This window comes from Sardina pilchardus, chromosome 3 (genome assembly GCF_963854185.1).
Source record: "Sardina pilchardus chromosome 3, fSarPil1.1, whole genome shotgun sequence".
Lineage (NCBI taxonomy): Eukaryota > Metazoa > Chordata > Actinopteri > Clupeiformes > Clupeidae > Sardina > Sardina pilchardus.
Genome location: NC_084996.1, coordinates 30,692,477 through 30,719,497, shown reverse-complemented (window position 1 = coordinate 30,719,497; position 27,021 = coordinate 30,692,477). Strand labels below are relative to the sequence as shown.

At 42.8% G+C, this 27,021-nt stretch overlaps 1 protein-coding gene and 2 long non-coding RNA genes across 3 annotated transcripts; 2 read left to right on the top strand and 1 right to left on the bottom strand.

Moving 5' to 3' along the window:
- Positions 1-105: 105 nt before the first annotated feature.
- wipf2b (WAS/WASL interacting protein family, member 2b) lies at positions 106-10,697 on the bottom strand. The gene is made up of 8 exons (XM_062532805.1): positions 10,616-10,697; positions 9,683-9,803; positions 8,855-8,987; positions 7,962-8,078; positions 6,733-7,467; positions 6,251-6,451; positions 4,205-4,306; positions 106-3,606 (listed from the first exon to the last, which is right to left on the bottom strand). The coding sequence occupies exons 2-8, from the start codon at positions 9,743-9,745 to the stop codon at positions 3,566-3,568; spliced, it is 1,392 nt and encodes a 463-aa protein (XP_062388789.1). The 5' UTR covers positions 9,746-9,803; positions 10,616-10,697; the 3' UTR covers positions 106-3,565.
- Positions 10,698-15,245: 4,548 nt separating this feature from the next.
- LOC134077289 (uncharacterized) lies at positions 15,246-16,937 on the top strand. The gene is made up of 4 exons (XR_009938676.1): positions 15,246-15,307; positions 15,518-15,592; positions 15,723-15,759; positions 16,152-16,937. It is a non-coding gene; the product is annotated as an uncharacterized LOC134077289 (long non-coding RNA).
- A 3,524-nt stretch (positions 16,938-20,461) lies between these two features.
- On the top strand, positions 20,462-22,735 carry LOC134077288 (uncharacterized). The gene is made up of 4 exons (XR_009938675.1): positions 20,462-20,504; positions 20,609-20,683; positions 20,817-20,859; positions 21,329-22,735. It is a non-coding gene; the product is annotated as an uncharacterized LOC134077288 (long non-coding RNA).
- The last annotated feature ends 4,286 nt before the right edge of the window (positions 22,736-27,021 follow it).

Below are 27,021 nucleotides of genomic sequence, written 5' to 3'. Positions count from 1 at the left end.
TTTATACATCTGTGGAAAGGGACCTGATGAAACCCATGAATTCTTAAGTTGTGAGCAACACCTCAACAGAAGATCAAAATGAAATGAGCAAACCAGACACAAGTCCCTTTTCTCTAAGGTTTTTATTTTTTGCCTTGTACAACACGACTGGCAGAGAGAAGTGCGACAAACGACAGAAAACGAGGGCTTTCATTAGTGTTTTTTTAAAAGCCTGGAATAGAGTGAAATGGGGAGGACAGGGTGAGAAGGAATGGAGGCTCTCTCAATGTGAGTAAGTTAATGCTCCCGCAGATATCTACAGTTACAGCTCCCCCACTGCCCCCCCCAGGAGTCAGGACTGGATGGGGGCAGCATGGAGGAAGAGGACAGCGAAAAGCAGGCGAGATTTAAGACAGACAGAAAAGGAATAAAAGAGAGTGCAACTAGCTAACGATTAGCAGCCGGCTTGCTACAAAGCCAGCATCTTTCCCATCGATTCTGCCCCACCCTCCCAACCCCCGAAAAAATCCATTTAGTCACTATATTACAAGCTTTTTACAACTTCAAAATAGATCAATAGCTATTACTACCATATTGCCTTACAGGTAGGCCTAGTGTAAATATACTTTTTTTGTTTCGTATGATTAGTGTTATTTTCTTACAAATCACGTACCGACAAGTTACAGTAGATCTGTATAATAAGGCATACCACCAGAAACAAGGAGGTGGGAGGGAGTGATGCAGGATGCAAAGCTGTAAGCATTTTTGGATTGATTTTTTTTTAGTTTTTTCTGTTTTCTTGGTAGGGGTTTTGGGGGGAGGATGGTGGTGGACAAGGGGTTAATGGTCATGGTGTACAGATTACAGGGCAAACGCACACTTGATCACAGGCCAGGAACCACAGGTATAGGAACAAGCCTTATGGAATGGTTCACCATCTTGCTTCGTCCTCCTCCTCCTAAAAGTACACCTAATCCTATACGTGCTGGGTTGCTGACTTACAGGTTGGGGGACAAAGGGATTATTTCCCAATAATAACACTGATGCAATCTTAACTTCCTTTTCTCCCAAAGGACTTCTTGCCTGAATCAGTGTTTATGTAAACCAAGAAATTAATGCAACTGAAAATAGTGTGTTAAAGAGGTGAAAACACAGAGGAGGAAAGAAAACCTGTTTGGATAACTCATCCTTGCCAGTAACTGGTTAAACAAACAGCATGGTAACAGCTTATTCCAAACAAGTTCATCTAACCTAATTTAAAGGTGCTCTAAGCGATGTTGGTAACATTCACGTCTGTTGACGTTCAAACAAAATAGAGAGATAGCTTGCTACTTCCTCCCCCTCTCTGTAGTGCAATTGAAATTCTCCTAAACGTGCATCAGTGATTGGCTTAAAAAGTTGATGATTTTATGGTCCAGGCTGGACCAAGACGTTTCTGTTGCCGTTTTTGGAGCCTGGCCTGACAACATTTTTTTACATTGTAAAGGGCACAGGCAGCTAGCGGATGGTGAGGTGATGTTTGCTGTATGTAACAAAAAGATATATATTTTAGCTTGGAATCAGTGTAACATCGCTTAGAGCACCTTTAACTGTTTAAAGTTTAAAGCATATAGAATCATTAAACATCTCCATGCTGCCAATATTAAAGGCAAGATTCTCAGTGCTGGGAGAAAAATAACAGACTTTCACGATTCATGGTCCCAAGAATTTCGGACAGTTAAAGGAACGACATGCAGCCTGCTAAGACAACAAAAAAAAAAGAAAAAAAAGAAAAGAAATACTCTGAAGGAATTTTCTGTTCAAATCCAAACCACTGTGTCGGCCTGCAGTTTCAACAATGGTCAGAAGATTACAGGTTAATGCTTTGCCCCTCTTTAGCACACCAGTGCACATAAGCAGCAGCAACGACTCCCCTTCCCCATGCTCTCAGGTAAAACAGCCACCTGCTCAGCATGGGCTCTTTCCATTTATACACCGATACAGTAATTCACTTGGACTTGTACTGCCTTTTGGCCGAGCGCCAAGCCATGCATTTACAGTATGTGTAGTCATAGACTGGCAGTGCCAGTAAGAGTAGTAGCAATTGAAACACTAGAGTTCTCTCTGCGTACACAAAGCATGTTGAACAGGTGATCCAAGACGCGCGCGCTATCTTGGTCTATCTGGCACAATTGGGATCATGCAAACCTGCCTGATTCTGTGAATATGGATTTTTTTTTTTAAAAGACTCATCGTTCATGTACAAAATGGCGCTTGGAAGCACATGCTGATGATTTGGAGTAACATGTCGATTGACTGGTATCTGTTTTGGGCAAATAAAACAAAAGAAACAAACAGCGGTTGAGGGACCAGTGCCTTTTCTGTTGTGCATCCCAAACTCTCTTGCCCACTTTCTGGTCTGGTCTGTTTACCATACCACTACACAGTCAGCCCTTGACCTTTTCGCTTGAATGCGCTTCAATTTGTACAGTCATGCATGCAGAGTCCTTGGGTAAAGGTGTGGTCTGGCATTGCATGAGTGGCTGGGTAAACAACCTGTTCCAGTTGGGATTTTGCTTCCGTTGGCACTTTTTATTTTCTTAGTCTTCTCAGAGAACATGTTCTCAAAAAGTGCCCCCCTCTTGCTGATCTACAAGAAGAGGTTAGAGTGTTTTTGAGAGGTTCAGGCCAATTTGACCAAGCATTCTTCAAGCATTAATGGAATGGTAATGCCCTCTCTGTCCACCAGGGGGTTCTCCTCTCCCCTGTCCTTCCAATACGCTGCCACCAGGTGGCAGCAGTTTTACAAGTCTCTGTCAGCCTCTCAGTAGGAAAGTCTTTCAGTTCTTCAGTTTCCCTGATGACTGACACGTTCACAGTGCATAATCTTCAAAATCTTTCACTAAACATCACAACAACTTAAACAAATAGAGACAAAACTATAATCCATGGCTTGGAATGGTGCTTCTACCACTGTAAGCCTTCCAAAGGCTAGGACTGGTAGCTACCACACAAATAAAGCCTGCAACTTAGGCTAGGATTAGTGTAACTTGGTAAACATCTCTTTTTAAGGATGCCCCAGCATCAGGTAAGACTGCCATGTCAAATAGGGCAAACAACATAAAAGTAAGTAAAACAAAGGAATCGTTGGCCTTCATCTCTCCCTCTTCAAAAACATATCTCTCTACACCACCAAAATCACATGAACAGATGGAGTTGTGCATCTTTTCCGTCTGTGATATCTTTGTGTCTCCCTGCGGAGGTCCTCAGCCCTGGCTGGTTCTCAAGTGGGCTGATGTGATTAAAGGGGATGGAGACCAGAGTGCATTCTGGGAGTTGAAGTGTTTGCATGAGGTGGAATGCTGTCTGGTTAGGACACGTATGTTAATAAGACACAGCCATGAGTGAGCAATGTGTGAGTGTGTGTTTTGCAGATTAGTTATCACTATGACTGTGTAGATATATATATATATGTGTGTGTGTGTGTGTGTGTGTGTGTGTGTGTGTGTGTATGTGTGTGTGTGTGTGTGTGTGTGTGTGTGTGTGTGTGTGTGAGAGAAAGTGAGAGACTGTTGTCTCCTGGTCAGCAGGTGTCGGTTCACAGTGTTCACCTCCCCACAGGAGGAAGAGGCGGCGCTCCTCTCATCACTGTCAATGAAAACACACACACACACACACACACACACACACACGTCAATCACAATGACATGGCAGCCACACACACTTTATCCAAAATAAACACTAGTCAAGTACCCTTGTACTTAGTACACTAGCCATACCGATACTAAAGATTTTGTGGATTGTGCTACAAAACTATCGTAATCTCTCAAAACTATCGTAAACTATTGCCTGCGGCTTATAAATTGATTTTGCAAAAAATTAGGGCCGGGACTTTAACACGTTAATTAAGATTAATTGATTACACAAAAATTGCGATTAAAATGTGATTAATTTCGATTAATTAATCACAAAGCCTCTAATTAGTTAGATTATTTTTTTCAATCGAGTCCCAGCCCTACACAAAATTCATCAGCTTTGAGATTTATACGCGGGAGCAGTTCATTTTAATTTCCATAGAACACTGTCCTGTGGCTTATACACGATGCGGCTAATATTACTTTATCATTATCAACCTCTGTAGCACCAGTGCTATGAGCAAAAAAAGTTAACGTACGGCCCCTGAATGCTATTTTGTATACGCGTGTTGTGTAGACGCACGCACACACGCAGAGCTGCGGAAGCTCACCTCTGTTGGCTTTGCTGGGGTAAATCTTGGTGAAGTGCCTGTACTCATCTGGAGGGGGAAAGTCATCCAGAGGGTGGAAGGAATACTTAGATTCAAAGTCATCTGCGAGAGAGGTGGAAGATAGATAGAAGTAGTGAGGAAAAAAAGGAGAGAAAGAAAGGGAAAAAACATACAAATCGAAATATCCATTAAATCAGCATCCAACATCAATTTCCCATTGTCTTTTACATGACATTTATTCATTTAGCAGACACTTTTTATCCAAAGCGACTACATTTATGATATCCATTGTCACACTCGGGGTTAATTGCCTTGCTCAAGGGCAAAACTGTGGAAGCCGGGAATTGAATCCACAACTTTTCAGGCTACTGCATGCTAATTCAGCTCCTTAGCCACTGTGCTACTACAAGTTCCCTCACCAACTCTTAAGCAACGAACATGCTTCTGCACATACGCCTATGCTGGGGTCCGTTTCTGAAAAGCATAGTTGCTAACTAAGTTAGCAATTTTGTTGGTTGCAATGCAATTTCCCATTGTCAACCAACTAAGTTGCTAACAGGTTAGCAACTGTGGTTTTGGGACACGCACAACCATGCCTATCACCCATCTACTGGATCGGCACAGTACTATACATCCAGTTTCTCAAAGACATTACACAAGTCACATTTTGAGTCTGTACGGACCAGCCGTCTGACTCATTTTGCTTCATCCGTTCAGCGCATACACTACATCCGTAGAAGTACACTTGGGCCTTTACCCACGCAGGAGGAGACAAGGAAACAAGCTGAGGAGTAGCGAGCAGAGGAGGCCCATTTGGGGCATTGCCCTTAACGCGTCGCTTCACAGAGTGAAGTGGCATGCCTTTGTCATTTGCTAAGTCTGGCCAGAGACCCTCAAGCCTTATCCCAGCTGGCCGAGGACCAGTGCTGTGCCACCCAACTCAACCGGCTGCGGAGGGCTGGAAGGAGCTCAAGCTCTGGCTTGGCCGAGCAGCTCCTCACGTGGCCCACGGGGAGAGGAAAACAACAACAAAAGGAGCAGTCTGTCTCTGGGGGCCCATTGTGTGCTGCTGTGTGCAGACAGGACCGCTGACCCCAGGGGAAAGACTTTTAAGCCAGAGCAGGGCTGAGGCAGCCTGGAAAATCCAGACCCTGGTAATCTTTCAGATTAAGGGTCTGGCCACGAATAATGCAATGGCCCAACTCGAGGGGCGGCACCAAGCATGCGTTTGAAAATCTCACTGCACGCAATTGGATAACACTACGAGCAATGTTTACTCTGACTAATTCCGGACATCGACGCAATTGAACGTTGCAACGCTGTCGTCGTCAGTTTAGCTCGCCTCTCGCCTGCCTATATCGGATACACCGGTGTGATCGGTTTCGAAATGCCCTTCCAACGCAGTGGCACAGGAGTCCGTCTTTTCCAGACTTTACAGCTTTGCACATATACAGATATTGGAGTTTACACATTTACGTCTACACTACATGATTTTTTTAGAAACTATCCCTTTTCTAAACGTTCAAACATGTTTGCTAACAGTGCATTTAACTGAATTTTAAAAGTAATTCAACTGAAAAACAAATGTGAAAATGCAACCCTTTTTCCAGCAAAGTAGGGACGCTGCGTAAAAATGTATCTGCAAATCTCCATATTTATTTGCAAAAAACTGAAATCCTATATGAGGCATTAATGGGACATTTTCAACTGGTCCCTTCCTACGTTCACAAACTTGTATAGACTGTTGTTATAAGACGACGAGATGACGAAACACAGTTGGAAACATACTCCTGTCCTAACTTTTTCCATGTGTGACATCATAAAAGTCATAACTGATATTCAAATTCAAATAACTGCACAACCCTGCCCTACCACACACACACACACACACAGACACACACACACTTAATTATGAAATCTGTTTGTTGGTGGGAGTGTGTTGGGTCAGCTGGAGAGAGGTCAGACAGGTGTTGATGCCATGGTGTGATGAATGAGAAGAGAGACTGAGGTGCGGGTGAGGCCAGGAGGCGGTGAGCGCACACTCACCTACGAAGGAGCGGGGGGTGGAGGTGTGTCCATTTCGGATGGGCGGGGGAGGGGGCGGGGGCCCCGCAGGGGTGCGGGAGGGGGGAGGGGGTGGCTTGCCTCGACCGGGAGCTTCGGAGGTGCCGCCGTGGGTCCGGTACGGGGGCGGCGGGGGAGGGGCTTCTCGGCCATTCCGCGACGGCTGCCCAGGCACGGGAGGAGCTGTACACAGAATGAAACACACACACACACACACACACAAACAAAGCAAACCATTCATACACACACAAACAGACAAACATACACAGGACCAACATAGACAAATAAGAAGCATTAATAAAACACACACACAGAGGATACACATGTCCATACACCAAAACAAGGGAAAATGTCAATAGCATTTGCCTACATACACAGTGCCAGCTTGCCAGTTTCCCCTACAGAGATTGAAATAACACCAGAGAGTAAGCAGGAGAGAGAGATGGACAAAAGAGCGCTCCTACCTGCTCCTCGGCCCGGAGCGTCTCGTACGGGAGGTGGGGGCCGACCTCCTGGCGGAGAGGGCGAGGGGGGTGGCGGGGGTGCGTGGGCACGCGTAGGGGTGTGCCCGGCAGAGGACGGCTTCTTGCTGAGCGAGTTGTGCCTCTGAGGCAGCTCGGGGGCCGCCTCGCTGCCCGGGCTCGAAGGCCCGTTGACCACACCCTGGCGGTACGGGGGAGGCGGGGGCGCCAGCGAGGAAGAGGAGGAGGAGGAAGAGGTGGAGGATGAAGAGCCCCCCGTAGGAGGTCGGCGGTTGTTGACCGGGGAGGGCGGAGGCTTCACGGGTGGCGGCGGGGGGGCATTTTCACGGCCAGGGGCGGGCGAGGAGCCCCGCTGGCCTGGTGTCGGGGGCAGGGGCTTCTCGCGGTTGTAGGAGGAAGGAGACGAGGAGGAGGAAGAGGTGGGAGTGGCTGCCTTGGGTGGGGGCGGGGCGTTGCCGCGGCGAGACATGGGCGGGGGTGGCGGTGGGGCCGAACAGCTGTGCTTCATCCCGGTGGAGGAGGACGAGGGGCTACCACTGCTGACCGGGCGGGACAGGTCAGGCAGCGAGGGCCGCTGGGACCGAGACTGCTCGGGAGGCGACGAAGAGCCCGGAGAATGCTGCTGCGAGGGACTGTCGCTGTCGTCGTGGCGACCGGGAGGGCGGGGTGCCATGGGACGAGAGCCAGGCTGCAGTGCTGACCGACCGACAGAACCATCTGGGAAGCAGAGAATTCATTAAGATGACCAAAGGGATGAAACAAGCCACTGAAAACAAGCTTGTTTATTTTTAACTGGCTATGAATACTACTTTTCGTGATATTTATGTACAAACATATACTTTACAGGTTGTAAAACTGAGGTAATATCAAGAGCTAACGATATGAAGACATTTGACAGAAATATTTCACAGGCCTTGGTTTTGGGACCCAATCATGGTATAGACAAGGTTTGAATGCACAAATAAAAACACAAACACCTAGGGCCCTAATGGTCCAAACTAAAGCTTGGGTCTTGAAACTAAAGCTCGCTGAAAACCTATGCAAATTCTATTTGCCAATTTAATATCCCAAGAAAGACTCTAAGCACAAACAGCAGTGGGTCCGAATGCTACATGATGCCACTGATTCATGCATGACAACTTTGCTCATAGACTGACACCGCACTGCGTAGCGTTGAAATGAGGGCCAATAGCAGCATCGCGGGCACTTGCCTCCGACTGGCCGCAGCTTTGGCACGCCTCCTTGGAAGAGCCCGCCCACGGGCTGCATGGCACCTGACACACCCCCTGGACTGGCACTGCTTCCGCCCCCACCGCCTCCTTTGGGCTCTGCAGAGGGCACCAATAAGTCAGTAAACAGTAAACTCATTTACATAGCGCTTTTTTCAAACTCCCAAAAACTCTTTACATTGTCATGCCTCACATTCACCCATTCGCACACACACCGATGCCATACAAGGCGCCAACCTGCTCATCGGGGTTAAGTGTCTTGCTCAAGGCAGGGTTCCCACTCTAAGTCAGACTTAAAATTCCCTGACTTTTCCCCGACTTTCCCTGACCATAAAACAGAACTTCCATGACATCGAAACCGGCATTTCCCCGGCATGATTGCCTGAAGTGACGCCACCAGCCAAGATATTGCATTTTAGAATGTTGCACATTTTTAGAGCGGAAAATGTTTCGGGCAAAACAAAAACATTAAAGGTGCATCCACACATGAAACGAGAATGCACAGCAGGTTTTGACTATCATATAATTTACTGTTAATAACATTCCCTGATATTCCCTGACTGTGCATGCAAATTGACCAAAATAAAATCAAACTCAAATGAAATCATTGCTTTCGTTCTGTAATAGGGATGGCTTTCTTGTAAGCACTACAATAAGGTGATATACAAATGAAGTCATCCGAACTGTTGTGAGCTGATCTCAGATGTGCAAATCTGACAAAAGCACTGATGATCAAAATGATACATTACATTAAAATGCATAATACATTTATTTTCCTAAGGTTAATAAACTAACTTTGCCTAGTAAATATATGTTTGAATACAGGCTTATACTTGTTCTATAATCCTCAAAATGTGTTTATGTTAACAGCTTACTCTCGATGACGGGTGCACTCCGATCATTGACAACAGCAACCTTCTTCAGGTTAGTTCCTTTGCAAATGTCGGTCAAAAGAGCATTACGTCCCTTGGTCTCATCTTTGTTCAGCTTAGGTGGGGTCGTGTTGGCCTGGCAAAACAGAGGTGCAAGGGTTTTTTGTTTTAGCATAGGGAAATCACAAAGGCAAAGCCCACAGTGCCTAGCACAGGCCCATGGTTTAATGCATTCCAGACAGCTCGGAAGTCAGATATTTCCTAGTTGGAATGAATCACCCAATTTCATTCCAGACAAACTCAGAGGTCAAGAATTCTGACCTCCTTCTTGTACAATGGAATGCCATTTGAAGTCGGAGTTCCCACTTCTGAACTTGGAGTCGATCTACCCCAAATTCAAGGTTGGAATTTAAGTCCGACCTCCAATTCTGGAACGCAGAATAATTTCCATACAGTGTCGGAAACACGGGTTAAGCTTCACTACACTGTACAGTTTGGAGATACTCTAAAGCTACTCTAAAGCCTACCTTACACTGATAAGATTTGGGAAAGATTCTTGAAAGATTGTAGTCTTTTAACTAATGCCCCTCACTCAAACTTTACTCAAAAGACTACAATCTTTCAAGAATCTTTTCCCAAATCTTGCCAGTATAAGGTACTTTAGGCTTTAGCTATAATGCACAAATCTTCTTCTGGAGACCACTGAGCATGCATCTCTCACACCAAAGCACACCAATCAATATTCATCAACCACAGAGTTAATCATGAGTTTAGCTGTATACACTAGGCTACACATGATTTTTTTAACAGACAAGGGAACAGTAGGCTTACCTGACTGAAGGTCGGAGGAGGTGGTCCTCCAGGTGGTGGAGGAGGAGGGGGAGGGATCGGCATCTTAGCCCTCACAGCAGGCTCTGTGTGCACTCTCAGATACACATTAAAAGGAGCTCACCTGTAAACACCACCAAAACATCCGATGTCATCCAGTGCATAAGTAAATTATTTTGAATTCGATGTGATTAATTGGTGCAGACTCCAGCTGACATAGATATAGCTACTTAATGTAGCAGCTACACATCTTGCCGCCCGACGCACAACACCGCACCCAAACTTACAGTCCACTTGCTAACGCTTCTAGTTAAGGTACAGAGTCAATACACAGTAAGTATCTACAGATAACAGAAAATAACGCTGACACTATTTGGTACTCTTACTACTCATTCTTAACTGATCTGACATGCAACTCTTACCCGCTGCTAATGCCATTGCGAGGCGATGTTTGTTGCTAAGCATGCTAGTTATGGCTGGGCACCAAACCATTAACCATTATTACGGCGTTTGCTAGCAAAGTAAATAAGACGTCACGTCGAAGTTAGCTGCTAGCTAGCTAACGGTTAGCTCACAATCTAACGTTAGCTATCAGTGGGCCAAACTGACGGAAGATCTAGCCGAACCAAACTAATCGGTGATAATGCATGCCTGCCTAGAAGGAGTACAGAGGCAATGTGACCAGGCAAGATATATATCGTCCTTGTATCATCTATGGTTCTCCACCTTGCCATATAAACAAACGTCTCCAGCTGCTCATCTCATACATTACAGGTAAGCAACTTTAGTTAGCGACCGAAAGCTAGCTTATGTTATGGTACGCTAACATTAAACCGCCTCAGCCTGCGAGAGAAAAATCTCTGTTGTAACATATGTGTAACAAGTAGTCTTTGGTGGTGTGGCGTGGACCAGTTTAAAAGTGAATGACAATATTACCTGTTTATTTTAGATATAAATCATACCACTGACAGTCGAGATTTCACCCTGGCATCGTATCACGACTTCAGATGAAGCGAAAAGCCTCGATTTCAGAACAGCATAAGAGTTCACCAGTCATTATTTCCGGGTCGCAAAGCCAAAATAAAAGTTGGTCTTGGTTAGCCAGCTGTCAAAATAAAGACTTTTCCGTTTTGACTGCTATTATGCTCTAATGTAGCTTAATTAGGATGACCAGATTTGAGTTGGGGAGGGGGGGGGGGGGGGGGGTATTTGGGTCACATAGGCTATGCACCTGAACACGTGCATTATACAATTGTGTCAACATACATGGTGATATATGATAATGAGCTTTATTGGCCGGCCCAACACCAACAGAAAAACACTGCCTCAAAAGGCTATTTTGTAGTTGAAAGTTTTAAATGTGCAAAAACAAACTATACATTTGTAGGCTATACAATGTAAAGTATAGTCACAACAATGGTAAAACAAAAATAATAAAAAATAAAACCTAATTGCACAAAATGACACATTTTTTAAGGTGAAAAGTTGTCCAATGGCTGATACTTTTCAGTCCTCCTAAACTGCCTGCTTTGCATGATCTCGACCGAGACGAAAACATGGAAATTACGTTTTAATCGTCAGTGAACTTGCACTTGAGTTTCGGCATGGCTGAAGATGCCGGATAGTTTTGCACGTTGCCAATAGGCGCGTTCAAGTTGGCTGCGCAGCACAAAAACTGCGCAGCACAAGATGCACGTGGTTAAAAATCTGTCCACGATGGTCTAGATGGGCGTGTTTTCGACTCGGCAGTCGGTATCACATGGCCTCAACTTATCGCGGGAGCAAGGCGTGGCCAGGCGGCTGCTCCGCAAAAGAGCAGCCGGTCTGGAGGTACTGCGGAGAGCAGCGGAGCCTAGACCCTGCCTTCATGACGTCAGGTCTTTGCCCTAATTGGCTTTTTGGTTATTTTTTGGTTATGGTTATTTAGCAGACGCCTTTGTCCAAAGCGACATACAAATAAATAGCAATACAAATTAAATAACAGTGAACAATTACAAAATAGGGAGAATAGCAATATTATCAATACAACAATCATTTAAGCACTAATCTAATGAGAAATAAAACAATGAAATGACAAAAGCAATCAAATAAGTCACTCAGTTAATTATATAATAACAATAACTATAGCAAGGTATGGCTAAATTTAAGGACAATAGCAGAATAAATGTAAAATTTTAACAATGGACAAATTATAACAAAACAAAACTATTAGGCCTATACAAACCATAACACATAACAAACACTCAAAAGACTAAGTGCATATTAAACAAATATGCCTTAAAGGGATAGTTCGGATTTTAAGACACGAAGTTGTATGGGTTCCCTGTCAGCAACGTAGTGCATCAGCACTGACTTACCCCCGACAGCGTCCTGTGAGCCGAGATCCAGCCGGTTTTAGATCGTTTTTGATGCTGAAGAAAGTAGTCCGGCAAGTTTCTGGGGTCACGAAAGTAAAGTGTTTTTCTTCTCAAAACCATATGCGTTCAACAGAGTGATATATTTGCACCACAAAAACGTTGTCCAGGAAAAATTCAAACCTCGTTATCACTTACTTATTTTTCGCGATTCCTATCACTGCGCGCTACTGACAGCTGGACAACGTTTTTGTGGTGCAAATATATCACTCTGTTGAACGCATATGGTTTTGAGAAGAAAAACACTTTACTTTCGTGACCCCAGAAACTTGCTGAAGAAAATAGTCCGGCATCAAAAACGATCAAAAACCGGCTGGATCTCGGCTCACAGGACGCTGTCGGGGGTAAGTCAGTGCTGATGCACTACGTTGCTGACAGGGAACCCATACAACTTCGTGTCTTAAAATCCGAACTATCCCTTTAAGACTCCTCTTAAAAGATCCAAAACTGTTGCTTGAACGGAGAGCACTGGGCAACTCATTCCACCAACACGGAACAACTGAAGAATAGGATCTACAGTTTGACCTAGCATGTATGGTTTGTCGACATAACAGACGCTCCTCAGAAGATCGCAATGGGCGGTTGGGAATGTACATCTTCATCAAAGAACTGAAGTAGCTAGGAGCAGATCCAGTCAGTGTCCTATTCATGGGTTTCATCAGGTCCCTTTCCACAGGTGTATTAATCAAGCACCATGCAGGCTGCATTCATAATCAAGGTGCTTGATTGTATAAACCTGTGGAAAGGGACCGGATGAAACCCATGAATAGGCCAGAGTGAGAGATTTAAATTTAATTCTGGCTACTATTCATGGGTTTCATCAGGTCCCTTTCCACAGGTGTATACAATCAAGCACCTTGATTATCAATGCAGACTGCATGGTGCTTGATTGTATACACCTGTGGAAAGGGACCTGATGAAACCCATGAATAGGGAGCCAGTGGCTTTTACATCCCTGACGTGTGTGCAGGTGTTTAGATGCCTCCCCATATCCACAAGAGTCCGTGCGGGTCCGTGCCTCGTGATTCGTCACATGGTCAAGTCTAGCCAAGTCTACACTACGGGAAGTAGAGAGTGTACAACTTCATAGCAGCGTTTGCATCCCCGCCCCTGCTGCCACCGGCAGCTCTCGTTGCTGCAAAAGGTCATTTGGAGTTGAACTTGAACACGGCTAATGGTAGGCTAAACAAGGAAATGTGCGCTGATGAGGTGAATAACCAATTAAATGTTAAGGTCGAGAATATCGACCAATGATGGTGAATCTAAGGTCAGGCTCTACTCTGCAAAGCGAACTGTAGGGGGAGGGCGTGATTAGCCTACTATGTGAATGAAATAGAGAGCAATGCAAATTCGGCTAGAATAACAAAATCCCGGACGATTCTGAAATTCCGCCCGGACACATTTTTAGGTTTCAAAAAGAGGACATCTGGTCACCCTAGCTTAATTACTGTGATGAATAATGGCGAGTCACATCTACTCAAACAGAGTGGCAAAAAAGGCCCAATCCATTGCAGCTGACCCTATAGCCAGTTCAAGCTCCTTCTTCACTCAGCCGCAGGTAGGCTACTCCATGCCCAGGCCAGATGATGCAGGTAAATGCATCAGGTATAAAAGTATAATGCATCCAGGGACACGTCCCTTCATCTGGCCTTTCTTGCCTCATTTGAGACCGGTGAGTAGCCTATGGTTTCCCATTAATCCGCCACGTTTTTGTGCATGTGCTTGTGTCCCTGGGGACTTAAACTCTGGAAAGCAGGGTGATCGCGCATAGGGCGCAGGTTTAATTGTTTAATTGAAAGTTGGGCATCTTCACTGCTCCATTAGACCTAGGCTACATGGCATCTACCAGTTTTTCTTCTCATTCCAGAGTAGCAGACATAACTCAAACAGTGCTTGGTATCTGAGGGTAAATGATGTGGCTATAAGGTTTTGTGCCATTCTCAAGTTAGTGACAGATCCACTGTGGGTAGTATGTGTGCACCTACATGACTGAGCTGGCACAGAATGATACAGTGACTGTGGGCCAAAAATCAGGGCATGCCTGGGCCACTCCTACTACACGCACTATTACTTTCTCTGGCTCGTTGCTGATGGCGAAATGTTGAGTGTCATCAACTGGTTAATTACTAATGGACAATTTATGCCCTACCCATTTGAACTTTCTGATACTACAAATGACTGAAATTGGTTTATGCTTAAACATTCAGAGTTCCTTTTCTTGGAACTAGGGGCCAAGCCCAGCTCGGTGATTACCTCCTCCTGTTCCAACATGACTGTGCACAAAGCAAGGCCCATAAAGACATGGATGATAGAGTTTGGTGTGGATGAACATCAGTGTGTGATTTCATCCAACATCAGTGTCTGATTTCATAAATGTGCTTCTGGAGGAATTGACTATCATATAATTCCCATGAACACACCTAAACCTTGTGGAATGCCTTCCCAGAAGAGGTCAAGCTGCTTTAGCTGGGTGAGCTGACATCGTATTAAACCCTATGGATTAAGTATGGGATGTCACTTAAGTTGATATGCGAATCAAGGCAGGTGACCCAATACTTTTGGCAATAAAGTTTAGGCTATTACTTACCTGTCACAAATACCTATTATCATCCTGAAGTTGCTGAGCTGAGGAAAAATGACTCACGTGTGTTTGTTTGTGAGGAAATTGCCTTTAACCTTCATACTGCATGTAATGGTCACGCAGTTAAAGATACAGTAGATACACAGAGATCAAAGTTACTGCATCCTCAATTTGGGACGACTTTTTTTGTTTTACCAGCTATATAAAGGCTTATTAACATTTTCAAAATGTTGAGAAATATTGTTTATTGTCAGCATTTAGGTCAAGCCTGAGGCTAATACTAATATCAAAATTATTCCATTGTTTAAAACTAATCTTAGTGTCTCATTTTACAACCTTGTTTTGTAGAGAGTTTAAGATGTTCAAAGTTCCAAAAGGAAATGCTCTTGGATGCATATCAGAGTAAACACTTGCCTAATATTTACAAATCTGTCTTTGGAGATTCTAAATACAAAGGTCAAAAGGAAATGACCTTGGATAAAATCAAGTTAAACTAGTAATAAAAATGGCTAATATATTAACTTTATGAGAAACTGCATAAATATAACAACTGGACAAGAATTCTGCTGTCATAAGTGTCGTTCATTTTCTGACAATCAGACCAGCAAGTGAGATACTCTGGACTCCCAACAGGTATTGTGCATATTGTTTTATATCTCCACATAAACAAATAGATTAAACTCCACTGTATAGTCTTGGAAATTGAGCATTTATAACTTGAGTCACATTGCAACACAGAAAGGAGATTCAAAAAAGGCTTAAATTATGATTTATTTATGTCAAACATAGTTGGAAGCAGCATATCCTAATATACGACTGTGGAATCTCTGGATTTTCTTACAGGTTGACATAAACATGAAAGTAGTTCTAGCAGTGATCATTTCACTCATATGTGAAATCAGACCAGTCCAATCCAATGTGAGTAAATGCCAAGTTATATTCTTCCTGGAATGTGACTGCAAAGAAACTGGTGTGCTACAAGATGTGCAAACTATAGCCCATGCCAAATGTGTATTTAGAATAACATTAAAATGTTTATCATTTTCAGAATGGCAACACCAGTGTGGAGCTTAACACAAGGACATGTAGGTAACAATTTGATAACTTAAATTTATAATGAGATATTATTTTTTTTTTTACAAGTAGCACATATAAGATTTAGTGAAAACTGATGTGAATGCTGAGAGAGAGAGAGAGAGAGAGAGAGAGAGAGAGAGAGAGAGAGAGAGAGAGAGAGAGAGAGAGAGAGAGAGAGAGAGAGAGAGAGAGAGAGAGAGAGAGAGAGAGAGAGAGAGAGAGAGAGAGAGAGAGAGAGAGAGAGAGAGAGAGAGAGAGAGAGAGAGAGAGAGAGAGAGAGAGAGAGAGAGAGAGAGAGAGAGAGAGAGAGAGAGAGAGAGAGAGAGAGAGAGAGAGAGAGAGAGAGAGAGAGAGAGAGATTTTCTTTAGGTAAACACATATATTTGTCTTTGCTATTTAGTCTACAGAGCAGTGCACTTCTATGCTGCACACCCAGCATCAATCTCTGGAAGCCTCAACCCAATCCGTTTCAGTGACGTCACCCTGAATGAGGGCTTTGCATTCAGCGGGTCCTCAGGCATCTTCACTGCTCCAGTGCATGGAATCTACCAGTTTTTCTTCTCATTCCAGAGTGGCAGAAACAACCCAAACAATGCCTGGCATCTGCGGGTTAATGGTGTGGCTAAGGTTGTGTGCCATTCTCAAGTTAGTGAAAAATCCACTGTAGGTAGTATGTGCACCTACATGACTGAGCTGGCACAGAACGATCAAGTCACTGTGAGCCAAACCTCAGGGTCTGCCTGGGCCACTGCTACTTCACGCACTATTACCTTCTCTGGCTCGTTGCTGATGCAGAAATTTTAAGTGTCATCAACTGCAAGAAATGTAGCACATACTGTACAACAAGTCAATAGCTGTCATTGTTAAAGCAACAAAATGTACCAATTCTCCCTTCAAAATAATGGCTTCAAATGAATTCTGATGGTGCATTGACTGCAATAACAGGGAGAGTGTCTCTGTTGTGGTCACTGCAGGCCTGAAACACAATTTAATATCTTGTGTAATATTGTTCTTTTTGTTAATGTTGTTGTTGTTGTTGTTGTTGCTTGTTAATGTTTTGGTGGGTTGGTTCTGTTTCTGTTCTAGGTTAGTTTGTACTGTATGCCTCTTTTTTTACCTAGCATGGAGCCGACTGTAACATTTCACTGCATTATATGTATGTGACAAATAAAATCTGCTGCATTTGCTTTGATGTAGAGACGTGACAGTTTTCTCACTTTCTGAAGCACTGGGTATGTTTTTAGTCGTTGCCTTTGATGTACACCAAATAGACTTTCCTTTGAACCTTTTGGGTATCCAGTACAGTCACAACAAGGGGAAATGAATACCAATTCTTGCATAATGGGGCTTTATTGTCTTTTGTCTCTGTATTCACCACAAGTGAATAAAAAATAAGAAATTGAGCATTTATAACTTGAGTCACATTGCAACACAGAAAGGAGATTCAAAAAAGGCTTAAATTATGATTTATTTATGTCAAACATAGTTGGAAGCAGCATATCCTAATATACGACTGTGGAATCTCTGGATTTTCTTACAGGTTGACATAAACATGAAAGTAGTTCTAGCAGTGATAATTTCACTCATATGTGAAATCAGCCCAGGTCCTTTGAACCTTTTGGGTATCCAGTACAGTCACAACAAGGGGAAATGAATACCAATTCTTGCATAATGGGGCTTTATTGTCTTTTGTCTCTGTATTCACCACAAGTGAATAAAAATAAGAAATTGAGCATTTATAACTTGAGTCACATTGCAACACAGAAAGGAGATTCAAAAAAGGCTTAAATTATGACACTTTGAATGGTATGGTAGATTAATGGTAAATGAATGATAATGGTAATTTGAATGTAGGTCTATAATATCAAAGTATTCCAGTAGCAACTTGGAAATGTCCAAAATAGCACAGAATAATTTATTCACCATTTCAAGATCACAATATTTGTACATGAGTCCCAATAGTGCGTGTGCGTCTATTTCCTGGCAGATGTTTCATGTGGATTAGTTATCATTTTCCCCGTCTCCTGAGTGCACGACCCTTCACCTAATGAACCAGTTACGCTTACACTCTACATAGCTGCATGTGTTGCTGCATATTCCAGGCTGCACGGTTTGCCCGACACAGTTTGTTGACTAATTTAGCTGTACCTTGTGTCCTGTCCACTATGTGAGGGTGGCTCTTTCCCGCACCTGTTGTGATCTGAGGGTGGCTCTTTCCCGCACTGCTTATGATCTGCGCATCATCACTACCGGTAAACAAGCCAAGCACACGTCCCAACTGTTACAAAGTGCGTAGCCAGGACTGTGGACCGGTGTCAAGTGGCCTCATATTTATCCACTCTGTCACATCTATGATACACCAAAGCAGATGCAGTACCATGTGTTTCAGGTGTGCAGTGACCACAACAGAGACACCACTCTCCCTGTTATTGCAGTCAGTGCACCATCAGAATTCATTTGAAGCCATTATTTTGAAGGGAAAATTGTTCCATTTTGTTGCTTTAACAATGACAGCTATTGACTTGTTGTACAGTATGTGCTACATTTCATACAGTTGATGACACTCAAGATTTCTGCATCAGCAACGAGCCAGAGAAAGTAATGTGATTTGACTTAATCAATATATGCCAGCTCAGTCATGTAGGTGCACATACTACCTACAGTGTTACCCACAATAACTTGAGAATGGCACGCAATCCTATGCACATCATTCACCTTCAGCCACCAGTAATTTCTGTAACTCTGGAATGAGAAGAAAAACTGGGAGATTCCATGCACTGGAGCAGTGAAGATGCCTGTGTGTCCGCTGAATGCAAAGCCCTCATTCAGGGTGACGTCACTGAAATGGACGGGGTTGATGCTTCCAGAGATTGATGCTGGGTGTGCAGCAAAGAAGTGCACTATTGCTGTATAGCAAAGACAAATAAGTATACGTTTACCTAAAGAAAGACATCAATCTCTCTCTCTCTCTCTCTCTCTCTCTCTCTCTCTCTCTGATGGCATGCTGTAGTGCATAGTGGCTCAGAGGGTGACGTGTTGACTATCAGTTTTGTTGTTCAGCCAAGGGAATGACAGCTGGCGTGCTGGGAGTGGGAGCTGGCAAGGGGGGCATGTGTTCCGGAAAGTTCGTACCCCAACCTGACATGATGGTGCAAACACCCATTGACGGTATATGCCTATCTCAGGTTTCCTATCAGGACACAACAGGTGTTCAGAAGGGGCAATGTCATGGTGGTATTTATGTCAAGTGATCCATATCTGCTGTTTCTACAGTTCCTGAGTAACTTCAATGGACATGTTCTTTTCTCGCAATTGTTACTCAGGAGGAGTGTCCCTTGAGGCCCAAGTTAACTGTCACGTGGTATTTGAAGTACTTACCAAAAAAGGTATGCAATGGTCTGTCAAAACAAAGCTCAGATGTTATTTTGCAGCATTTACAACCTTATAATTAGGCTGGAGAATAAAATGGTCCATTTTAGCAGGTTGAGAGCCCCAATGATAACATGAACAAGATGTATCGCAGAGCGGTACAAGATATGACCACTGCCCAGTTCTACACATTCTCTCCACAAAAATAAATCATGCTTGTCAATTTGTCTCCATCACCTACTTCATCCGCTGCTTTTGTGCTCGTAAATGAGTGTGCAGACAGTGTGTGTTTGTTTCTTGTGTATATCTGTGCTTCTGCTTCTGTGTTTGTCTGTGTGTGTGTGCGTGACTGTGTGCGCGTGCCTGCTTGCCTGCATGTGTGTTTGTTTTTATGTGTGTGTGTGTGTGTGTGTGTGTGTGTGTGTGTGTGTGCGTGTGCGTGTGTGTGTGTGTGTGTGTTTGTGTGTGTGCATGTAGGATGTCTAACATGACCCGTCACATTAACATTGTCTATGTCCATGGCAACCACTGACATACAAATAAAGGTAAATCCGATATTAGATGTGATAAAGTAGCACTTGAAATGGGCGACCCACCCAGAATGACCCCATGACCTACTTATAGGTCTCAACCCACCACTTAAGAAACTGTGGTTGGGGATGTTGAGAAATTGAGATGTGAATGATGAAATAGATCACCCCCCCCCCCCCCACACACACACACACCCCATTACACCCCCCCCCCTCCAAATGCTCTTCCCTTGATATATATGATATATTTTAGTAACCCATCAAGCATCACTTTACTGTGCCTCAGGCCTCAAATAGCCATCATATTTGCAAGTAGACCATATGATCAAGGCCACTTGCTTGTCAAGCAGTGTTTACTTCTTCATTGTGGAGACTACAATTTTACATCACATGCAAGATATATTCAGTATGGAGAGACACATTTTAAAATCACAAAAATCACATTCCAGTATGAAACAACATTCCACAATGAGGGAAGCTATTTGATCTATAGGGTCTAATACTGAACTCTTCATTTTACCCTATAGAAGCCATAGTGTCCAATGTGTAGATCCAGTAAAGTTCCCGTTTTAAAAGCAGGGAGTCAGGACTGAGCAGCGGTCATATTAATCTAGTTAATGCATATCTTGCAGGTGTCTGAACAGTTAAATATTAATACAACCACTTTGGTGAGATTGTATACAAAGGTCGAAAGGAAATGGTTTTGAACATAATAAGTGAGTTGACCTATTAATAAATGTTATTGACTGAGTAAATATTTACTTTGTGAGAAACTGCATATATATACAACCTGGTCTAGAATTATGTTGTCAGTCTAAGTGTCATTGTATTATATTGTGATTGTTAACAGAAAGGTGATTTAAAAGAATCTTCTAAAATAGTAATTTATTTCACATGCATTTGATTAACAGCATTTCCTAATAATCTACAATTGTGGTTTTTTTGTATTTTCTCACAGGTTGACATGGAAATGAAAGTAGTTCAAGTGATGCTAATTTCACTCATATGTGAAATCAGACCAGTCCTATCCAATGTGAGTAAATGCCGAGTTATATTTTCCTTGAATGTTGCGACTGCAGAGAAACTCTTGCGCTATAACCTACTGTAGGGCATGCCCGTCCCAATAGGTAAACAGATTAACATTTTTAAATCATTTTTTATACTAGGATGATAACACCAATGTGGAGCTTTCTAAGACACCAACTACAGGTAACAATTTCAAAACTTTCATTTAGATATATACCCATCTAAAATGTGTCTGTGCATCAGTGAATTCAAATGCAATTGACTGAAGAAAGATACCAAGGCACTCATCTAGTAGAAATGTTAAAAAGCCTTTATTCTACTTGGCAATTCATTGATTAAAAACGTAGGGTATCTTTAAATTGTTTGGACTGCCTTAAGCCTTTGACCAAAGAGTACCATCTAGCACCACATTTTCCAGGTAGCACTCCAGCTCAACAATCTTTCTTTGACTGAAGAAAGAGTTAGGGGGTTATAGGGTTAGGGTTAGGGTTCTTTACATTGCTTTGTGATGGTCATTTGTGATGTTATACAAATCAGGCAAATGGAGAGAGAGAGAGAGAGAAAGAGAGAGAGAGAGAGAAATGTTGGCCATACAGAAGATGACCTTCTTTATAGGTTATCTGTATGTCCATTCTATTTTTTTTATATTTAGTATCCAAAGCAGTGCACTTCTATGCTGCACACCCAGCATCAATCGATGGAAGCCTCAACCCAATCCTTTTCAGTGACGTCACCCTGAATGAGGGCTTTGCATTCAGCGGGTCCTCAGGCATCTTCACTGCTCCAGTGCATGGAATCTACCAGTTCTTCTTCTCATTCCAGAGTGCCAGAAATAACCCAGACAATGCCTGGTGGCTGCAGGTTAATGGTGTGGCTAAGGTTTTGTGCCATTCTCAAGTTAGTAAAAAATCCACTGTAGGTAGTATGTGCACCTACATGACTGAGCTGGCACAGAATGATCAAGTCACTGTGGTCCAAAACGCAGGGTATGCCTGGGCCACTGCTACTACACGCACTATTACCTTCTCTGGCTCGTTGCTGATGCAGAAATTTTAAGAACTTAAGAACGTTCTTAACTGTAAGAAATGTAACTGTATCAAATTAATAGCTCTCATTCTCATTTTCCCTTAAAAATAATGGCTTCAAATGAATTTTGATGGTGCACTGATGGTAATAATCAGGGGAGTGGCATCTCGGTCATTCATGCAAGCGTTAGCCTGGAGACCACTTCACTGAGAGTCTGGCCTAGCTCCATTGGCAAATGTTTATTTCCTGGTTTGTGGACGCTTGTCTGAAGTTTGAATTCACTGGAGTTCAATCACTAATGTTTGGCAATGACGTCTGATAACCACGGGGACACAACGATTAAAATAGGCTTGAAACTTAAATGCAATCGCTCTTGGGAACACCCTCTGTTCGCTGATTGGGCGGAGATGCATTTGCCGGAGTAAACCAAGCTGGATCACGCTATACCAGACGGAGTATGAAGAGAGATGCAAATGAGCGGAAGTGCGTAGTCAGGTGGGGGCCAGGCTAAGAAAACGTGGTATTGTATGCTTTGGGTGTACCAGAGAAGTTACACTTTTCCTCACTGAGAGATGAGATTGAACAAACCCTGTTGAACTCTGTTGTTGTCTACTAAAGTATGAGGAATCCTAGGTGACTTTTAATGTGATTTTTGCATTGTGGTTCATGTTACATTTCTCGTCTCCATACATACAGTATGTAGGCCTGTTTAAGACTCTATGTTTGTGTGTGACTATTTTGTTTTGAATGATTGCTGTTCATTGTCAAGAGAGAAAGGCATTAATAAAGACAGGTACAAAAAAGAAACATTTCCTCCTGTTTGTTGCACCCCACCTGTCTGGTCTCATTGCGTAACACTGAGCTCGGCCTACTTTTCAGGCCTAGTCACATTTCACATGTAGAATGAATCTCACATATGCTGTCAACAAAAACATTCAGATGGAAAAAACTGGTGGCTTCACTAAACTATGGGAGGAGAGAGGACGTTCTGTGAGATGCAACATAGGCTACTTCATCTTTACGTTGCACGGAAATGTTATTTCTTTTCAAAAATAAAAGATGACCAGAGATACCAATGGCTGGCCTGGAAGTGTTGTACACGTTTTAGGCTGTTTTAGACAATTAAGTGACCATTACCTTTGAACTGCCATGGACATCCCACCGAATTGACTGAGATTCATTGCTCAGTTTTACTTAAAACCGAGTCTGAAATGTGTGTAAATGGTTTAGCAGTGTGGCGATGCCTTCTCGTAGCGTACCATCATTTATTTAGTGCTTCAGGAGACCCAGGTTTTTGTGGCTGAAGTTGTGACACAGATGGTGTTTGAGATTAGTTTAAAGATAAACTATGCAGGATTGGCGATTTCATCTCCGGTTTCGTTTTCGCTTTTCGTTTTCCCCCGTTTTATACTTGCATATTTCTCTGCATAGCTTCCCCTACAACTTTAGCGTGTATATTTATACATATATAGGCTGTATACATAAATTCCAAGCGTGGTTCTTCTTGTTCCTTACACATCTCATACTTCCAGATGTAAACAAGGAGCGATCGCCTCCTGCACAAACTGCAAGGCTGTAATAGCGGATAGGGACACTGGGGGTGGGAGGAAATATTACTATTTTCGATAAAACTGGTGTGGTCAGTCAAGCAAAACAACGATTTCTAAGCGATTTTATGACTATGAAAAAGTTGCATAGGGTCTCTTTAAACATCAATGTGATGCACACAGAGATGCAGTTAATAAATTGGCCACATGGGGGAGGAATCTGCAAACATCTGAAGTCCCAAGTCTCAAAATCGTTTGAAATACACGGTTCCAGTATAGCATTCTTGTGCTGCAGTCATTTAGTCCAGTCACACATGGGGGCAGCCATGCACTCTTTAGAGTCTAGTTTCGCCTTTAGCTTCAGTATGTCACTGTTTAGCTTCAGTGTGTCACTGTTTTTGATTGTCAATAAATCATGACCCAGCAATGCCATGGTCATCACACATACTTAATACAGTATATAACCATTCATCCAGACAGTCTGTACATCAGCTATGTCTGGATGTCTATTCTGTTTTAAAATAAAAGGTATTGTGAATGTATAGGGTCATTAAAATATTCCAATGGTAACTTAGAAATGTCCAACATAGCAGCATAATTTATTCACCCTGTCAAGATCACAGCACTAGTACTGTACAGGAGTCCCAATAGTGCATTTATTTCCTGGCAGATGTTTAATGTATAGATTGGTCATTGTTTCTCCCGTGTTCTGTGTGCTTGACCCTTCACCTAATTAACTACTTACGCATGTACTGTACTCTACATAGCTGCATGTATGGCTGCATTATTCTAGGCTGCACGGTTTGCCCGACATAGTTTGTTGACTGATTTATCTGTACCTTGTGTCCCATCCACCATGTGAGGGTGGCTCTTTCCCGCACTGCTTGTGATCTGTGCATCATCACTACTGGTAAACAGGCCAAGCACACGTCCCAACTGTTACAAAGTGCGTAGCCAGGGCTGTGGACGGGTGTCAAGTGGCCTCATATTTATGGCACGACTCGTGTCATTACTGTCCCACCATCCTCTGTTTCTCTCCCCTCTGATCTGCTCTCTCTCTCTCTCTCTCTCTCTCTCTCTCTCTCTCTCTCTCTCTCTCTCACACTCTCTCTCTGTTGGAATTCTGTAGTGCATAGTGGCTCAGAGGGTGACGTGTTGACTATCAGTTTTGTTGTTCAGCCAAGGGAATGACAGCTGGCATGCTGGGAGTGGGAGCTGGCAAGCGGGGCATGTGTTCCGGAAAGTTCCTCAAAGTTCGTACCCCAACCTGACATGGTACAAACACCCATTGACGCTATATGCCTATTTCAGGTATCCTATCAGGGCACGACAGTTGTTCAGTGGCAGCAATGTCAGGATGGTACTTATGTGAAGTGATTCATTTCTGCTGTTACGACGGTTCATCTGGAACGTTATTGGAAGTGTTCCGGGGGGGCCATAGTAACCTCTCACCTGGTATTTTAAGGACCAACAAAAGCATGAAACTTCAGAGGTCCATCACATAGAACTTCAGTTGAGGTTAATAGGGAATTAGAGCAGAGGTTTCGTGGCTTGTTGTGAGCTGGTTATCAAGTGTGAGAGAGCTGTACAAAAGTAAAGGTCTAAACGTTAGACAAACGTTAGACAAAAGATTTGTTATAAACTCTTGTACGGATGCATAATTCTGCTGTAGTAATAGTGTAATGCAAGTGTAGTTGCAAAACAGGCATCAAGTACCAAAGCTCACTAATTCTCTAATTTTGGCATATGTAAAGGATTTCACACATTGAATCCTATTTGAGGTTTATAGGGTAATTGCTACATGGGAACAGGCAGTACAACCCATCCATTCAGAAAATGAGACTTGGAAACAAGTTAACCTAGTTTTAGAATGGTAATCTCAAGTACGGTCCTCCACTTCAAAGAACAGGATTTGTTCAAACTATTCAGTATGCAGTATACATTGTGCAAATAAATATGGAATAAGATCCAGATTATAAAGGATAAAGATTCTTTTATATGCCTTTCACACTTACCCTGCCAAAAATGAAAGCATTTTAATGTTGCAAAACTATTTCCTTGAATATATCACAGCTGTTTATCACTTTTTCCAAGTTAAACCTGCAAACTCGAGCAAATTGAGCTTCGAGCAAATCATTGCTCCATTTTGTGTAATCTAATGTGCAGTGCAGGCTTTGATTTTCTATTTGGCATATATCACTGTTTTGAAAGCAGCCACACAATATTTGAGCAATGTTTAACTTAATAATAGAGTGCCAGGAAAACATGTTAATTGACACACAACATTTTAAAAAAGATATGGCATTTCTGTTAATTATCAAAAAGAGATTACAAGTCTTGTAAGTATTTACAGAGCATGCTGACAATAACAAGAAATTAATGTGTTACAACACATACTCTTTAATGTGTTACAACTTACAACTTTGTCCCTGACACACACACACACACACACACACACACACACACACACACACACACACACACACACACACACACACACACACACACACACACACCTCTAACTTACTCTCTTTTCGGTGTGTGATGTTATTTCCTCTACAGTTTGCACAAATGTACAAACAAACATGCTGTTATAATAAATATCATTCTAGATCTGAATGTCAGCTATGGCATATGAAGCCACCTCCAAGGTATGTATCCAGTTAACCACATAATTCCACAGAAAGTTTCAAACGTTTGCCTGCAATTGCACAACACCTACTTCAGAGGCCACTGTTCCCACCTAGTTTGGCCTGTAATCCAGTGCTTGAGCTTTTGGAAAAAGCTCCACGAAGATTCTTGGGAAACAATTAGAGTAACTGTGTGAAGTACTGACACTGAGTTGCAGAGGCTGGAATATTGTTTTTTTTTTCTTTCTTTCTGCTGGATCATTCCAGACTTCTCTGAACTGATCACAGTTCGGCCCTTTAGATCACTTTATATAACTTTGAAACACAACTGAGCCCTAGCATCAGGTCTTGTGAAGCTGTATGAAAAAATAGATCAATATAGAATAACATATAAGTATTTTAGACAATTATTTGCAGAATGCCCTATAGGTATACTGACAGCCTTACTGCATTTGAACCCCTTTGTGTGTCTTGGTCTTGAGTTAAAGGCAACACTCTGAAGTTTCATGTTTGTATTTGGAGTGTATGTTAGGGGTGACATACAAGTCACAATTTAAATTGGATGAAACAACATGGATATTCCATTGATATAGATTCTCGTGGACTATATCGTGGAAAGATCTGCTACATCTGCACATTCCTAAGGATATACATCCATATGTTATATTGATTCCCAAGAGTCCAATATAGGTCATGGGTCATGCATGGGTCTGACATAATGCATGATGGAAACATACACTGCTAAAAAAAATAAAATAATAATTTAAAAAAAATCATAAGGGAACATTTACAGTTGTTGTAATTTTTTTTCTTTTAAGTTTTTGAATCCACCCTTTTCTTCTTTCTGACAGTCTGACAGCAAAATAAAACAATTTCCTCATAACCATGTTCACTTAATGTTTTAGAGCAGAGCCGTGCAGTACGGGGGTGAGCTATAGGGGGGAAGCACAGCGAGCTGCTCTATGCAGAAGTGATACCAATAGATTTCCAACAGCTCTGCTGTTCTGTTATCACGTTTGCCTTACGGATACACATTTCCAAACCGCTGAGCTATGCGGAGCGGCATCAGAAAATGACGCACGGACAGAGGAAGCAGCCTGTTGCATGTGTCTTTCTCACACTCTCCTCACTGCACCTCTCTT